The 18758-nt window shown below is 40.3% G+C and overlaps 1 protein-coding gene across 1 annotated transcript in view; it reads right to left on the reverse strand.

The window, feature by feature from the left end:
• Nucleotides 1-18758, reverse strand: part of LOC141133902 (vomeronasal type-2 receptor 26-like) — a 91146-nt gene that overhangs the window by 62799 nt on the left and 9589 nt on the right. The window contains exon 2 of the mRNA XM_073623545.1: nt 10938-11226. Within this exon, the coding sequence (XP_073479646.1) occupies nt 10938-11226 (289 nt within the window). The remainder of the gene's footprint in view (nt 1-10937; nt 11227-18758) is intronic.

Genomic DNA, 18758 nt, shown 5'->3' on the forward strand with positions numbered 1-18758 from the left:
GTGGAAAACTTGAAATAAACACCGCTCACAGTGATCCTCCACCACATGAGATTCACGCTTACCAAAAAGCAAGCTAGTTAAGCTTGTATGCGGACCCAGATCCGAAATGCCCAGCTAATGATGCGGCTTCTCCGTGTACAGCGTGGCTATGGAAGTGCGATGGATGATGAACTTTGCAGCAGGGCTCATTCCTGCGCTCCAACTATAACATCTGTGAGGGGATGCAGTGTTGTGACACCAGTGCCTAAGGCCCAATTTTTCTGCCCCTGCTCAACAGGGACATGTAATTACAATTCTTGATCTAATATTTCACAGCAGGGCCCATTCCTGCGCCCACCAAGAGTAACTGTGAGGTATTACAGTGTTGTGGCAACAATACCACCACCACCACCAAAGGCCCAATTTTTCTGCCCCTGTTCAACGGGTGCATGTAATTACAATTCTTTATATAATATTTCACTGCAGGGCCCGTTCCTGCACCCACCAAGAGTAACTGTGAGGGCTTACAGTGTTGTGGCAACACCAACACCTATGGCCCCAATTTCTGCAGAGTATATAGGGCAAGCCCCTACTTTCAAACATCCAACTTACAAACGACTCCTACTTGCAAACGGAAGGAGACAACAGGAAGTGAGATGAAATCTACCCCTAGGAAGGGAAATTCTCTCCTGTAAGAGTTAATATGGGAAAAACGTGTCTCCTCTTCACTGATGCTTTGTCACCAATCCTTGTTTCACTAAAAACCCCAAATTTTCAAAAAACATTTGTCATTGGGGCAGAAAGTGAGGTGAAATCTTCTGAAGATGAGCACAGACAGCAAAACAAATGTCACAGGGGTGATAACTCTTCCCTATGTTTTCCAAAAAGCTTAAAATAGATTTTTTGGCTGGTGCTACACTTTAAAAATGTACCAGTTCAAAATTACAAACAGATTCTACTTAACAACAAACCTACAGTCCCTGTCTTGTTTGCACCGTCTATATACTGCTGTTCAGAGTATATAGGGCCTGGGGGCCCCACGTCTTTCCTTTTTTTAATTTGTGTGCGGTGTTCCCCTTAATATCCATACAAGACCCAAAGGGCCTGGTAATGGACTGGGGGGTACCCATGCCGTTTGTCTCACTGATTTTCATCCATATTGCCAGGACCCAACATTACATTAAAGCCGCAAGCAGTTTTAAATTACTTTTATTTCTTTAAAATTGTCATTTTGTGCAGGGACTGTTCTAAGCATGGGAAACACGCGCCACTTTACAGGCATACTATAGACACCCCCTAGGTATGATATTTAAAGGAATATTTCACTTTTTTTTCACTTTAAGCATCATTAAAATCACCGCTCTCAAAAAAACAGCAATTTTTAAAACTTTTTTTTGCATTAATACAAGTCCCTTGGGGCAGGACCCAGGTCCCCAAACCCATTTTAGGACAATAACTTGCATATTAGCCTTTACAATTAGCACTTTTGTTTTCAAACGTTCGAGTCCCATAGACTTTAATGGGGTTCTAAAGTTCACGCAAACTGTCGGTCCGTTCACAGATTCTGGTGCGAACCGAACTGGGGGGTGTTAGGCTCATACCTATTTTTGAGTATACATGTGGTTCATTGCAGCCATTATCCATCAATTCCAGTTCAGTTCCTTAGCACTGTCAACCCTTTTTGTCTTCAGCATTGCAGCATCTGATCCTTTGACATTTGACAGCAGCATGGTTCAGCTGAATATATATTGCATTATGTGTTTTTTTCTGTGATTAGCTCCTGGGACTCAACTTTTATGTGATCACCCATGTACCCCCAGACAACACCTTCATCCACCACAGTTCAGGACGCAATGGTGAACATTATCATTTAAGGATGCTCTGATGGGCAAGGGTTTCTTGATTTGAAGTTTTGTAAGTATAAGAGCATGTAGTTTGTTGCTATAATTTTTTTGTAATTAAACATGATATCATGCCAATTATTTGTATATTTATTACCTAGAGATCTCCCTCTTACCAAAGGCACCCTGAAGAAGATCTTGGATTGGAATGATTGAAATGTGTTGGGGCTGTTAAGGGTATTCATTGGATGGTTATTACATGTTTCTGTATGGATGAATTATTCAGTATGAGGGATCATGTTTATGGCTTTGTCAGAGCTACCATATAGGTTTTTTAGCACAAATATGATGAATTTAGGAATTTTTTAATGTGTGGTATAGGGATGGGCCGAAAGACCGCCTGTTCGGTACGCAGCAAAACTTTTGAACAACATGCTCGGAACCGAATAACAAACCCCATTAAAGTCTTTGGGACCCAAACTGGCAAAATCAAAAGTGCCATTTTGAAGGCTTATATGCAAGTTATTGGGCATACAATTGTTATGGGGGTCCGGGTATTTCCCTGGGGGACATGTATCACTGAAAAAAAGTTTACAAAAAACATAATTTTTAAATGAGCAGTGGTTTACTGATGCTTAACTACTTGCCGCCCATGCTATAGCTGATCCTGGCTCCTTACCATGTGATCAGCTGTCAGCCAATGACAGCTGATCACGTGATGTAAACAGAAGATCAGTAATTGTTTTTGTTTTCCCTCACGTTGTGATCATAAGGGGGAAAAAAAGCAGATTACTGGCTTCTGTTAGAGGAACATTGGTCCTTCACACAGAGAGCTGCGGCTGCCTCATCTGTGTCCACCAGTGCCACCAGTGCCACCTACCTGTGCCCACAGTGCCACCTACCTTTGTCCACCAGTGCCACCCATCAATACCCACCAGTGCTGCCAATCAATGCCCATCAGTGCCTCATCATCAGTACCACCTATCAGTGCTGCCTATCAGTGTCACCTACCAGTGCCTATCAGTGCCCATCAGTGCCACCCATCTGTGCCGATCAATGCAACCTATCAGTGCCACTTATCAGTGCCACCTATCAGTGCCACCTCATTAGTCCTTATCTCTGCCACCTATCAGTGCCCATTAGTGCCGCCTTATCCGTGCAGCCTATCAGTGCCCATTAGTGCAGCCTCATTAGCGCACATCAATGAAGGAGAAAAATTACCTGTTTTCAAAATTTTATAACAAACTATGAAACTGTTTTTTTTTTTTTCAACATTTCTGGTCTCTTTTTGTTTTTTTTTAAGCAAAAAATAAAAACCCAGCAGTGATTAAATGCCACCAAAAGAAAGCTCTATTTATGTGAAAAAAATTATAAAAATGTAATTTGGGTACAGTGTTGCACGGCCGCGCAATTGTCATTCAAAGTGTGATAGCGCTGAGAGACGAAAATTGGTCTGGGCAGGAAGGGGGTTTAAGTGCACAGTAGCCAAGTGGTTAAAATCAAATGCACTGAAATATACTGCACTGAAATATACTGCATTAAACGTGCACTAATTCACTGAAATATACTGCAGTAAACCTGCCCTGTTACACTACAATCACACTGAACTATGCCTAGATTCACATTAACTGATACTCTACACCAGGGATCTTCAAACTGTGGCCCTCCAGCTGTTGTAGAACTACACATCCCATGAGGCATTGTAAAACTCTGACATTCACAGACATGACTAGGCATGATGGGAATTGTAGTTCCTGAGCAACTGGAGGGCCGTAGTTTGAAGATCCCTGCTCTACACTGACAATAGAAGCACTATAGCACACTAACTCGCTAGTAGCGCTAAACAGATCCCTGTTCTATCTCTATCCATGCCAATATCACACTGCAAATGGCCTCTATTGAAAGAATAGATTTATAGTGTGGGTGGGACTAAGAGCAATGAGCCATGACTGGATGAAGTCATCATGACAGTATCCAATCATGGCTCTGACAGTGCTGTGTGCCCTGATTGGGCAAAGCTTTCATTGTTTCAGTCAATCAGAGCTTCCAATGCACTGTGCGGCAGCGCAATGCATTGAGGTCGTTCGGCGGGCCAAACAATCGGTTGAACGCCCCAAACAATTTGAGTGTTCAGCGAACAGGTGAACAGCCTATATTCAGCTCAAACTCATGCTCGGGCCGAACCATTCACTCAACAACTATTGTAGTATACATTAAGCTGAAATTAAAGTCCCAAAGGGGTATAATCTTTCATTTTAGCCAATGTTGTTTGGGAAAGAGCAGTTGATACTCTAGTTGATTGTGTCTTGTTCTCTCTTTGTTCACTAAAACCTACATAGGTTTTACTTTGTAAATTTATGTACATCCACTTATCTTTCCTACATGTCCTTGTTGGTTTTGCTTCCTTTTTCAATTTTCTAAAACTTTTTTTTGTAATTATTATTTTGGTTATTGTGTGTTTTTCCATATTTAATGATATTGCTCTGTGTGTTCTCCTGTTCACATTGTTTCCTCTATCCTTTGGTTCTGCATTGCACATTTTCATTTTTTGCATTGCTAATTGCACCAAATGCCATTATTGCTTGCTTTATGGGATAACCATTTTTAATGCATATTGACCGATACCTCATTTTTTTTTCTTCTCCAATTATGATGATCTATTGGTTCTCTTCCTTTGCATTCAAAAGCCACAAGATTCTGGGGGGTCCACCCCCTTGCCCTATACTAGCACCATATAATGACACCAGGTGATCACTCACAGTTACCTATTAACGGGTGGAGTGGAGGTGTGAACGGGAAACTATATGTTACCAAAATTTCTAACTCTACACCCAGTGTGGGCATTTCTTATTGATTTCCTCCTAACTTTTACTCATAAATGGGGCTTCAGTCAGCAGCTATGTGTATTACTTACATGAACAAATGCCATCACTTGATTGATTAATTTGTGCTATATTTAGTTCTCATACTATTTGGCATTGCTTCTCACCACAATGTATGGGTCCCTGTGCTGACATGACATTTCATTGGTGTTATGCCTCAGGAAACCAAGATTTTTACTGCTTGTAAATTGATGTACTGGCTTCTACTTTATCTTCTTGGATCTGTGATCCCTTTGCTCCCCCCCCCCCATCCCTATATATGTAGGCTGCAAGAGATTCACAGTGTGGGATAGACTTTGTTTAAAGCTGCCATCCATGGATGGTGAGATTCCAAATTGGAAGTAATGGTGGCACCTGGTGAGGATGCTTAATTGTGAAGGGAGTCACCAGAGGTGGGGGACTCGAATCACATGACTTGACTCGAGTCAGACTCGAGTCACCTGTTTGAGGACTTGCGACTTGCTTGACAAAATTAAATAAATGACTCGACTTGACTTTGACTTGTCACTAATGACTTGCGACTTGACTTTGACTTGGGCTATTTGACTTGCAATGACTTGGTTACCACCAGTGCTGTGTCTTGGCCTAGGCAAAAGCTGCCCCCCCCACAAAAGAAAGCTCCCCCCGAGTCCCGGCTTCGGGGTAGATCAGTATTTTGACTTAATTTGTGACTTGACCAAAATAAATGACTTGACTTGACTTGCTTGACTTCTAGCAGGGACTCGACTTGACTTGCTTGCTTTTCGCCACAGTAACTTGGGACTTCTTGTGACTTGAAGGTGTAATGGAAATTTGTAAGTTCTGTATATAATTGTATTGTATTTTGTATGTATTGCACTCTGCCCTCACTGTGCACACAGCACTAATAATGTTTTCAGTAAATGTTTACATTCTTTCGAGTCCTGATTAGAATTAGCCTGCCTATGTAACGCCCCTTGTTACCATAAATGTACAATTGTAATATTAATGTGATACCTACGTAATCATGTGCATAAAAACCTTCAATTGCATCATAATAAAGCAGAACAGTAATTTGGAAAGATGCTGAGCGTATCTTTTGTGTCTGTTCCCTACTGCAGTAGTTATTATTAATTTGGAACCACTAATCAATATGAGGATAGGGGTTGCCTATCATCAATTTAACCGAGTCAGCATGGCGAGCTTTGCCTTAGGAGGGGATTCCAGGTGACCCTGAGTATCCGAAACGAGGAGCTTGAGACAATCCGGGAATTTCTGATAATCAGCCGACTGAGGTAAGCCTTTTGCTTACATTTGAGTTATTAGACTTCCTTGATCGGTAAGGCATTTTCGGGACAAAGGGTACCTATTTTACTCCTCTTAATCAAACTGTATTGATTGGTGGTTATATGTTATGTTGTCACTGTCTATTGTCCATTGGAGTGTTATAGATAAGAAAGGGAAGAATAGTGCTGTTCACAGGTATATGTAGTACATCTGCTAGATAAAGTAGTTTAGAGGCAAGAAGGTATAGGCACACGTAGAGAAGAGAGAAGACTGGCCAGTCATTATGGGCATTGAATTAAGTAAGGGAATGAAGGGTAAGAGACCCTCAAAAATGCCCAGCGCAAGAGGAGCGCTATATATGAAGCCAAAGGTGTGGTTCCGCCTATACTGAGCCCCTAGATTAATGGTTAAAGTTGACAGTGATCCACATTGGGTAACTGGGTTACCAAGGTTCACAGGGACTAAGAATCATGCAGAGTGAACAGCTAGAGAAACAGCTATCTATGTGAGCAGGATGGATCAAGGGTGACATTAGAACTAGACAGAAAGGGACAATTTCATGTTAAGTTGTGGGATGAATTTGGGATCAGGCACTACAACTAGTAAAAGTCAGAAACAGAGAAATGAGAGGTAAAACAGAATACTTTATATGTTGTCAGAGAGGGAAGATGGGATGAGCACTGTGGCTGCCCATCTGATCATAGAATCATAGAAGCTAGATATAAAAGTTATTTAAACAAAATATAGAAAAGCAGAATTTAGGCAGGGAAATATTAAAGAGTTAAAAGAAAGTGAGAGAATGATATGCATGTGTTGTGTACAAATGGGAAAAATGTAAGCGATTTTAGAGAGATATTGGTGTATGTGTGTGCGAATGCTGGGACCTTTAGTTCTATTGCTTGTGTGTGTCATGTACGCAGATGTGACCCCCTCCTTTGTGCTCTCCTGAAAGAAATGTGGCTGGGATGAGAGGTCAGTGATAAGCTGGAAGGACACCATGCCAATTTCTGTTTTTTAGACAAAACATTTATAACAAAATGTGCCGGGTTAACGAATCTAATGGTAAACAATGTGATCACAATTATTTTGAATCTGTTTTCCAAACATGGTAAAATGAAGGTTACATTTAACCGTGTATTACACAAATTGAATATCCTTTGATAGTGGAAACAGTGCATTTAAAAAAGGGAAATTAAGTAAAATTAAGTAATAATGAGTATTCATTTCTAATATGAGTTTAACAATTATATAGATATAATGAAACTGGTTTAGACAACCTTTGGTTGGAAATGAAATCCAGGTTATTGGGGAAATTTGTAAAAATGGGATTAGTTTAGATTAAGATAACAATTTTGTAATTTTACATTTATTCAATAAGCCCTTATTGAGAGAAAAAAAGATTAAGATGAGGTTGTTATTTTGAATAAAGCTGCCATAATATTTAACAAAGCCAAGATGGATGGGATACATAAGAAGTTTTTCTACAAAAATGATATTGTAAGGTTTTTGATGAAAACTTGATGTGCGGTCCATGATGTGAGAGTAATAATAAATAAAATTTAAATATAACAGACCCATCACATCAAGTCCACACACCCTGTTAGGATAGATGCCGCCTGCAGCCAGTTGTTTTATAGTTTTTGATGCTTTCTGGTCCATCATACAGATTGGTCCTTTTGTTTTTATTTATTTTTATTTTTGAAATCCAAAGCAGAATGTGTGGATTGTGAAATGATGTGCCCCTTTTTCTTGTAAGTACAGTGGTATAAGCAGAAGAATAGTTTTGGATTTATGGACATCTCTCCATGAGACCGCAGGGTATTGTTATCATTTATTATAATATTGCCAGGAAAAAGTTGTCTTTTGAAACATGAAACTGGAGTTCTTACACAAATAGTGTGATAGAAAACAAGACATTGTAATATATTTATGCAATCTGGACTCGGTAATGAAGGGTTCACCCTGATATATCAGAGCTGTAGCTTTTATGCAAAGGTGCTATTAGACAAAGTTAGATATTGTTTTGGTCAATGGTCCGACATTCTGTGCACCAAATTTACAGCTAACTAAATGTTTGTCTAATGAAAGGTTTAAAATATGAGTTTGTTTATGTACAAATCTAACAATGAAAAATGCGTACATTTATTCAAAAGAAAGGAAAAGACGCATGTGTTAAATTGATGACATAGGAATCAGCTGCTGCGAGTCCAGTGCAGGACACACTCCCTGAAGACCCAGATATTTAATTTTTTGTAGATTTGAGTATGCAGTTTATCACCCAGAAGGATACTCTGTATTCAAAGTCATTGGATCCTTTTTGCCCAGCTCAAGAAGCAGAGCTCCATGTTTTAGCAAAGCCTGTGAGCTATAAAAAGAGTGTATATTTATATAGATAGTCGAGATATAGAGAGCTTTTGGTTCCATTTGAAGGGCCAGAAGTTTGTTTTTACTTCGGCAGGTAAACCAACCAAGCATGCCAAGTTAATTTGATTGGCTGTTTTCAGCCTTCCAGGTTCTTGCTGAGGTAGCCATATTAACTTTCACACATGGAAGCAGACCAGGTGACTAAGGATGCTGCATTTACAGCCCCGGACACTTGATGGGTCTGTGCAACTCACAGATTCCACCCTAGTTCTGGCCCAGTATAGCTGGGATTAATAATTCAACTTTAAGGACCCCAGAACGAGAAGAACAAGTGGTCCACAGGGGGCAACTTCTTATGAAACAGGACTTTGGAAAAGGTGATCATTTATGTCTGCCAGCCACTCTTTTCCCTCCAGCTTGACACATGGACTGTGTCATCAGTCACAAGCAGTTATGGCTGCCTTAGTAAATGAGCATGGGATAGAGCCAGAGTTCTCCACAGTTGTTTTTATAACATACCACTTCTTGTTTTACCTGTTACCAAAGGTGTTACCAAAAGCTGAACATCCCTTCCAGAGGTTACAAAAAAGATATATCCAGATGTCCAAGTTAGGATCTTACAAGTATGCATTTGTCTGTATGGACATGTTTCTTGGATGTCCAGTGGCAAATGCTACTGCAAAGGCCACAGTAAAAAGTGTTATCAGAAGTAGTTTGTAAGTACAGAGGGCAGAAAGTACAGAGAGTAACAGAGGAAATAATTTTTATAGGAGAGTCCTTACTAGAAGTTTTGAGGTTTTATTTTTACACCCCCTACTGTCTACAATATAGCGGACAAAGTAAAGAAAAAGAAAACTTTTGCCTGAATGTTTTCTTAAATTTTATCAGGCCTCTAAGGGGGATATTGGACTCTCTCCCTATGAGATTTTGTTTGGGAGTGTGTTACTCACTTGCTTATATTTTGTCTCAGCAGCTGAAGTCCTCCATTCGGATCTCACGGAGAATGCTGATGATCTTTTAAGGTTTTTTACAAACTTATTTATGTGTTTTCTCCCTAATTCCAGATCCTAAATGTTTGGAAGGATCTAAAACTAAAGCCAGGTGACTTTTGGATTGTTAAGAGACATTTATATATAAGGAAATATTTGGAGACACAATACAGCATCTATTTCATGTACAGTTTTTGCAAAACTTGAAGGAAAAGTCACCTGGATCCACACCAGACACTGCAAAAATGACTAAATTAAAGAAATCTCTGTGTTTGATTTGTTTCCCTCTTGTGATCACAGTCTAGGGTACTTTTTGATTCAATTACTTTAATTGTAAGGGATATATATATTTGAAAAATAGTTTAGCCATGTTGAAGTCATATTTGTCTTTTGTATGTCTTCCATTATATGTAGAATTGTCTGTGTTTACATATGCTGATAAGTCAGCATGTCCACAATTCAGCTAGAAGGCCATTCTGGCCACAGGAGTGTACAGCCAGTACTCTGTAAATATGTCTTATCAATCAATTGTTTTTCACAATGAAAAGTCATTTTGTAATGAAAAAGTTGCTCAGCTATTATTTTCTCCACAATGGAGTTTTTTGCCTCTTTGGCCAGGACTACCTCCACCTAAGCGTGTGGAGGTTCCAGGTTAAAGGTGATAGCAGGTATGGTTAGTGATCAAAATATTGATCAAAAGAGGGGAGACTGTAATGGAAATTTGTAAGTTCTGTATATAATTGTATTGTATTTTGTATGTATTGCACTCTGCCCTCACTGTGCACACGGCACTAATAATGTTTTCAGTAAATGTTTACATTCTTTCGAGTCCTGATTAGAATTAGCCTGCCTATGTAACGCCCCTTGTTACCATAAATGTACAATTGTAATATTAATGTGATACCTACATAATCATGTGCATAAAAACCTTCAATTGCATCATAATAAAGCAGAACAGTAATTTGGAAAGATGCTGAGCGTATCTTTTGTGTCTGTTCCCTACTGTAGTAGTTATTATTAATTTGGAACCACTAATCAATATGAGGATAGGGGTTGCCTATCATCAATTTAACCGAGTCAAAGGTTAAGACTTGCTTGTGACTTGCACATGTGTGACTTACTCCCATCACTGGGAGTCACTGACTACTTTACTAAGGTAAATGATTTCCTGTACAGATCCATCACACATACAATACAGTAATGTTGGTAGATGTCCAGTTACATACAGTTCTGACCAGTTTAAAAGCAACTACTTAAAGAAGATGTAAACAAATAGTTTTCTTATAGCTTCTGATTGTTGAGCTAATATTCTGGGCACTAGATCCAAAACACCAGAAAGCAACTCAAAGAACCTACTAAAGAGACATGGTGGGATTGAGCCACCTGGATGGCTCTCTCATTCAAGCAATTAGTAACTAAAAGTGGTGGGACTGAGTGGACTGTGAGGATAGTGATCACCGAATAATGTCCCCGGGGTTGCAATGTTTTGTGCACCTGCATTTTTCAAAGCTCTGTTAATTCTGATCTGTACTCATTCTAGAAAAGTAAGACTGGAAAAAAAATTCCACCTAGACTGTACTGAGTCATCTATTGGACACACCATATTGCATACATAATATATTGCAGTAATCACTTACCTGTGTATACCGATATAGACTAAGTAACTGAGCCAGTGCATTATTTGAATAGAATTCACTGTTACCAATAAAACCAGCCATTTCTCCATGTTCCTTACAGTAATAGTTATGAGCATTTTTTTCTCCAGACAATATCTTTGTGGCATATCCCAAAATATTAATTGGGTCATTACAAGTATCAAATATATGATAGCCCAGGGTAATATTGGGCAGAAGATTGGGGTCCTTGTTAATCTTATTGATAGCTAAGATCATCACCAAGATGTTTTTATACTCTTCAAAGTCCAACCTGCAGGATATTGAGAGAGTTTAAATGGAAACAAAAATGGTTGCTTATGAGATTACAGTTTAGCCACATCCCACAAAACTAACACAAAAATGTTTTTAAAACAATAATGATTTAAATTTAGTGTTTAGTATATTTTTATTGACAGTTTTTAAGACAGAAGAGAAATTTTATGAGGTGTAATACAAGGTTTATATTCCAGGACTATTGCAGTATAAGTGGCACAATAAGGTACGGATATAGTAATGTAGTAAACAGGTAAGACAATACAACACTTGGGGATTAGTTTGTTAGTGGAATCAAGTGTTGTCAAGAAATATGCCTCTGAAGTAGAGAAATGGGAAAGAATAGAAATGATATGAAAATATAAAATTGATTGAGTCACTAAAGTATAGACATCCTGGTCTGGAAATTCCATAATGAGGTCTCCATAGGTACAGTATTGTGATAACTAGTACTAATGGGGATGTCATATGGCTAAGGAAACCTATACTCAACTATAATGTCAAACAAAAATACGTAGGGAAAAGAGGTCAGTTTAATACCTTTTTTTCAAAGTGTCTGAAGAAGACCAGTAGAGAATCAACACTGTTCATTTGTCACATGCTCCAAAAGTACCAGACAAGGCTGTCCCCTCTTGCGACGCCTTAGGGCTAATCCCAACATTAAAGGAATTGATGTCTTGGGACGAATGCACAAAATAACGGCATTTGCAGATGACATATTTTTTTGTCTGAACCACACCTTATCATTCTCAACTTACTCAGTGACTTTGCCCATTATAAAGTACTGTCCAATTTACAAATTAACTTCTCTGAATCCTACGCCTTAAAAATTTCACTACCAACCTCCAATGTATTCAAATACCCCTTTACATGGCAGACACAATCCATTATGTATCTCAAAATACAACTCCCTAGACATCTGAAAGACTGATTTAGACTGAATTACTTACCTCTACTGAAATACATTCAACATGATCTCCATACTTAGCACAAAGGGACTTTTTATTAGTTTGGTAGGGCTGCCGTAATAAAGATTAATATTCTTCCCCGCATTCTCTACGTTCTGAAAATCCCCATTCAACTTTCCAAAACCTTCTTCCTAGCTTATAGAAAAGCCTGTACATACTTTATATGGGGACACAAACGTCCTAGAATCATCTATGATCTACTAAGCTAAAAGAATAGCAGGATCAGCATTATATACCTCAATTTAATAGAGTCAGAGGACTAATACAATTTATTCAGATGGGTGTTAAACGCTCTCCTGTGGGGGTAATTAACCTCTACTCATTGAGTAATTCCTCCATAAATAAAAATAAAATAAAAAATGCTATAACAGGCTTAATGAAAATGACTAAAATGAACAAAAATACAATAAATGGGAAGCAAAAAATAAATGATGCATAATATTCAAGCCATCTATACTTTTTCTAAAAATAAGCCTCGATGTACACAAAATCTGCCGTAAAAAAGGAAAAAGGAGAAAGAGAAAAGACACTTGCATGGAATTCAACTATTGTTAATAAAGGAGTTGATGTCCTACTCTATAAAAAGCCCCAGTGGACGAGAGTATTTGAGGTAAAAAACCCATTGGGTTTCTCTGTGGCAAATTTGTCTCTTCAGATTACTCCAGTGCCAATGGGGCATGTATTTTTCTTTAGTGATAACCTCCAACTTGGAGGGGTCCCTATGGTGACACTGGGAGAAATTCTGGGACACACTATGTCCCCCAAAACCCCAAAAATTGTTAATAAAGGAGTAGATGTCCTACTCTATAATAAGCCCCAGGGGATGAAAGGATATGAGGTAAAAAATTCATTGGATTTCTCTGCGGGAGATTTGTCTCTTCATATTACTCACGCGCCAATGGGACGTGTATTTTTCTATAGTGATAACCTACCAACTTGGAGATTATGATGACACTGAGAGAAATGCTAGGACACACTATGTCCCCCAAAACCTTTCCTGATATTGGCCAGATGTTCTCTAACCTGTGCCATCAGTGTCCGTGTGGTCCTCCCCACATATTGGAGACTATACTGGCAAGTTAGGATATAAACCACCCCCCTAATCTGGCACGTGATGAAATCCTTGATGGCATATTCCTTGGACGTGACACTTGAAGTGAACTTAAAAGTCCTTACAGTTCTAGAGTGGAGACAGATGTTACACCTCCTACATGGGTAAAACACAGTTAAATTCTCAAACACACTAACCTTGAGCGATCTTTCTATTACATTCGGCCACTAAATCTCTCAGGGTGCATGCGCTCCTGAAGACAACTTGACGTCTATCAGGAAGCACAGGGCCTAAAACCTTGTCATCCTTTAAAATTTTTCAATGTTTGGCCAGGATCCTGTTCACCTATCTGTGCTGTTTTGGAAAAGCAGTAAAAGCAGTAAAACCTCTCTTTTTTCCTAGGAAAAAGGAGATTCTGGCGATTCAATTGGGAGACAATGTGTATGTCTTTCTCTAAAGATTCAGGTGCATATCCCTTTTGTAAAAATCTCTCCTTGAGAGTATTCACCTGATGTTGAAAGTCCTCAAATTTAGAACAATTCAGGCGAATACGCCTGAACTGTCCCCTTGAAATGGCTTTCAACAATGAGGGATGATGGCAGCTGTCAGTGGGTATAAATACATTTTTATCAATAGTTTTAAATGATGTTTTGGTTAGAAGTTGATCCTGTTCTCTAAAGATTATCAAATCTAAAAAGTTAATTGACTGGTGGTCCCAATTGTAAGTAAACTTAATACCCCAGGTATTGGAATTCAGTTGTCATATAAATTCATGTAATGAAATGTCGTCACCCTGTCATCAAAAGAGGGCACCATCTATATAAGGCAACCAAAACAGCAATTTGGGGTGCCTGGTGGCATAGATAGCCCGCTCTTCCCACAGTGCCATGAATAAATTGTTGTGGCTGGGGGCAAACTTAGCCCCCATAGCAATGCCCTTGCGCTTTAGGAAGAAGTTATAATAAAAATAATTACGTTCCTTTCCAATTTGTAATATGTCTAAGATGAACTCCTTTTGTTTCTAAGGAACCCTCTCATTTAAATCCAATAAATGTTTAGTTGCCTCATACCCTTTAGAATGTGGAATAACGGTATACAAAGAGGAGACATCCGCTGTCACTAGCAAAACATCTCCCTCTATCCTAATTTGGGAAAGCTCATTAATACTTTGCATGGTATCTTTAAAGGAAATCTGGGGTCCCCATCACCATAGGCTGCAGAAAAAAAAAAAAAAACAATGTACCTTCCGATATGTGATGTCACAGAGACTATGCCACTAAATATTGGCCTTCTCGGTGGTTTATCCAGGCTTTTGTGTAGAGTAATATTTATGAGAGTAATTTTTTATGTAGAGGAATCTTTATGAGATTGAGAAATGTCATGATGGTGGAAATGCAAGCATCTTGGGACATTGTATTACTGGAGCAGTACATTTACCACTTTCTTACTGGCCACTTTCACCCCCTTCCTGCCCAGGCCAATTTTCAGCTTTCAGCGCTCTCACACTTTGTATGACAATTGCGCAGCCATGCAACACTGTACTCAAATGAAATTTTTATCATTTTTTTTACACAGATTTCTTATGGTGTTATTTAACCACTACTGGGTTTTTTTTTATCTTTTGCTAAACAAACAAAAATTTACTGTAGCACTAATTGGCACTCATAGGTGGCGTGGAGGGTTGGTTCTGATAGGCGGCACTGATAGGTGGCACTGATGGGCACTGATAGGTGGCACTGATGGGCAATAATAGGCAGCACTGGTGGGCACTGATCAGGAGCCACTGATTGGCAGCACTGATGGGCATTGATAGGTGGCACTGGTGGGCACTGATTAGCATTACTGATGGGCACTGATAGATGGCACTGGTGGGCACTGATTAGCAGCACTGGAGGGTATCAGTTTGACCGACCACAATGCACTGTTCCGCCGCACAGTGCATTGGAAACCCTAATTGACTGAAGCAATGAAAGCTTTGCCCAATCATGGCACAGAGCACTGTCAAAGCCATGGTTGGAAAAAGTAATGATGACTGTGCCCAATCATGGCTCATTGCTCTTAGTCCCACCCCATATTATAAAAATATTCTCCCCAAAGCTACCATTTTCAGTGTGATATGGTCATGGAAAGAGATAGAACAGGGCTCTGTTTATTGCTACCGGGGCCATCTTTATGACAGAGCAAAAGAGGCAGCTGCCCTGGGCCCCATCATTGTTCTGGGGCCCAAAGCAGCTGCCTCATACTTGCCATCTATCTTAGTTTAAATGCCCTTGTCCCTTGAAGTTTTAGACCCGTGCTGTGTCCGATATCTCAGTGTGAAGTTCTGTTATTAATGCTGCCTAGTTCTGCCCTATTGCTGTGTACAGATGACTCACCTGCAGACCTTACATGTCATATCCACCATCAAGTCTGCTGAATGCTGCCCACTGGGAGGTAATGGGGCATGCTGGAAAGTCATGCCTACAACTGTGGTCATTAAGCCTAACATCAGCCTGTTCTGCAAAGGTAAGCAGATTGCCCCTTACATTGGTGGTTACTGTGAATGCTCCTATTACATTAGTGATCAGTGTAAATCCCCATTACATTGGTGGCCAGTTTAGAAACTCCTCTTTATATTGGTAAATTGGTAAAAAAATCCAAACGTGTGTAGCACTGACCCCGAAGGAGCTGCTGATATTTGATTGGGCCGGTACTCTGCTTTGACACCCACAATGACTTGACTCAATCCCCTTGACACAGCTGTGGTGCAGTGTTAGTCTGAAGCTAATAGTAAAGGACCCCACAATGTACAATACAACAATAGTATACCTTTGTTATTGCCTGGGTATCCGAAGTTCCACCTGCTGTAAAAGGAACAACACTCCACACAAATTGTACTCAACCAGGAATGTAATTTTACTGAAATTGGTATAAAAGTAGTATTACAATATTTGGTCTGTCACACAAACATAGTGCAATAGCCCAATAAGTGCACACAATAATTGGTACACATCAAGTTATATTAACTGGTCCCTGGAAGTGCATCTCCAAGTGCAATGATGCCAGAATGGGAAATACCTTAATTCTGGGCACCTTCCCACTTCCAGTGCGCCCTTGTAACCACAAGAAGACAACGTTATTAAATAAAGCACAAATGCAATCCCCAGGGAGCTCCCCCTGCTTTAGAGTGTAAACTCTCTATTAACCAGAAATAGGATGCAAGGCCTTGCAATGAAAGAGGCAGTCTTTTCTTTGTCTTCTGTCTTCTGCTAGCTATTTATGAATTATAAATTGTAATCCAAATAGTTAAATAAACCAGGGTTAGATAAAGTAGATGTTGAAAATTATCCTTGTAGCATAGTAACCTGCAACTGTCTCCGATGCAATTAACTTCACGTAACACAGTGCTAATAGTGCAGTAAAGGGTAGGCTTGAGGCCTATTTGAACTCAGTCTCTAGTTCCTTCAATTCTCCTGTGTAGGACTACAGGTGCCAGCACACTGTGTTACAGATTCAGGTGTGTAAAAGTGCGTTAGGAAAACTTTGGGCAGCAGCCCTCTCACCCAACCAGGTCTGTGTAATAGAACAGCTCCGCTCCGGTGCACTTGGTCTTGCTTTCCGCCAGCCGGCGCCGTTACACAGCTCTGCCCTGCAAGATAGACCGGGACCCTCTGATGGCTCTAACAGGCATCTCTGGATCATTCCCAGTTCTGTCCCAGTGTCTCTACAGCTCACTGGTACACAGCTGAGTCGCTGATTGTGCCGATCCGCAGTAGGTGTAGGCCGCGCTCTCTGAAACACCTCCGCACAGGTCTTCACAGGCAGGCCACGCATCCAAAAGAGACCCAAGAGCCCTTTTATAACCTACCCAGCATGCCATGCAGTACTGAGTGTTCCTGGGGAAATCAATCGGCATTCTGGGTAGGTGAATCTTTGTAGAATGTAAACAGTCACTTCCTGTAACGTTTCCCTAGGTTCTTAAAACAAAAGCAAAAGGAAGTCATGTTGGCCACTAGATGGTGCCAAATACCAAGGTATGTACTGACCATACTTTTACATTAAATTAAGGAAAAATTTGTCAGCGCTACACATGCATTTGTGGTCAGTTTTGAATCCTCCCTTACAATAGTGGTCCATGCAGAAGCCCCCTTTAAATTGGTGGTAAGTGTAAATTCCCACTTACATTGGTGGCCAATATAGAAATCCTGTTTATTGGTTGCTGATGTAAAATCCCCCATTACATTGGTCATCTGTGTAAATTCTTCATCACATTGGTGATCAGTGTACCATGTACCATTATTATTGGTGATCATTTCCCTTTACATTGGTGGCAAGTGCAGAATTGCCCTTACAGTGATGGTCAGTGTAAATCCCCCTTTATGTTGGTGGTCAGTGTAAATCCCCCTAACATTGGTGGTCGGTGTAGAAGTGTCACCTTACATTGGTAGTCAGTACAAATCTCCTTGACAATGGTTGTCAGGATAAATTCTCCTTTACACGGAGGTCATTGTATATTACCCCTTACACTGGTGGTTGGTGTAAAGGCTCCCATTACATTGGTGTCAGTGTAGAAATCCCTCATTATAATGGTGGGTGGCGTAAAATTCCCCGTTACATGGTGGTCAGTGCAAATCCCCCCTCACATTGGTGGTCAGTCTAAATCCTCCCTCACATTGCTGTTCATTGTAAATTCCCCATTACATTGGTGGTCAGTGTAGAATCCCCAACCATACAACCATATACTTGCCAAAGAATGCCAGCTTGGCTCTACTTGATTCAGAATTTTCCACAGTGAACTGCCTCCTAACTAATCCCACCCCCCCACCACTTCCACTGATCCCATCACTTCCCCAGCATTGCCACTGATCACATCCCCCCATCCCCCAGCATTGCCACTGATCCCAGGAGTCCTAGGATCCCTATGAGTTTTCTGTCTATTGATGAGTCCCCTCACCTCCCCAGCAGTGGCGGCCCACCCCCCTAATCTATGCGCCTGGCCCCTAATCTACATGCAGTTTGCCGGATGCATGGATTTCAATGGGGTTTGTTCTTTTTTGAAGCACTTGATTAGAGCCTGAGGCTCTAATTGGCTTCAAAAAAGGGTGGGCTTGGGTGCAGAGTGTGACAAATGCAAATTAATATTTACTATTGTTTTCCTGATTCTTCTCCCAGCCAATCAAGAAGTGGGTCCTGAGACCCGATTGGCCAGGGAGTCTTAGGACACTGTGTGTCACTGTACGTTTAACTCATTATATTGCATTATATTATAGTGTATCCGTGGAGTGTGTCTGTGTAGTGTGAATACTCAAATTAAAATGCACCAAACACCTCTTTACATTGATTAAAGTGCATCTACATACAGATTTCAACTTCTCCTTTACATTTGCTTATAAGCACGACCCCCTCCCTCCCAATAATGTCTGGGAGGACAACAAGGAGAGGCAGATGTTCCCTTGGCACTGTAAGGGGGCCAGCAACAAATGTGTCCACAGGCAAAGGTGGACGTGGTGGTCAGTCCTCAGGCAGGGCATC

Source organism: Aquarana catesbeiana, linkage group LG01 (assembly GCF_042186555.1).
Source record: "Aquarana catesbeiana isolate 2022-GZ linkage group LG01, ASM4218655v1, whole genome shotgun sequence".
NCBI lineage: Eukaryota > Metazoa > Chordata > Amphibia > Anura > Ranidae > Aquarana > Aquarana catesbeiana.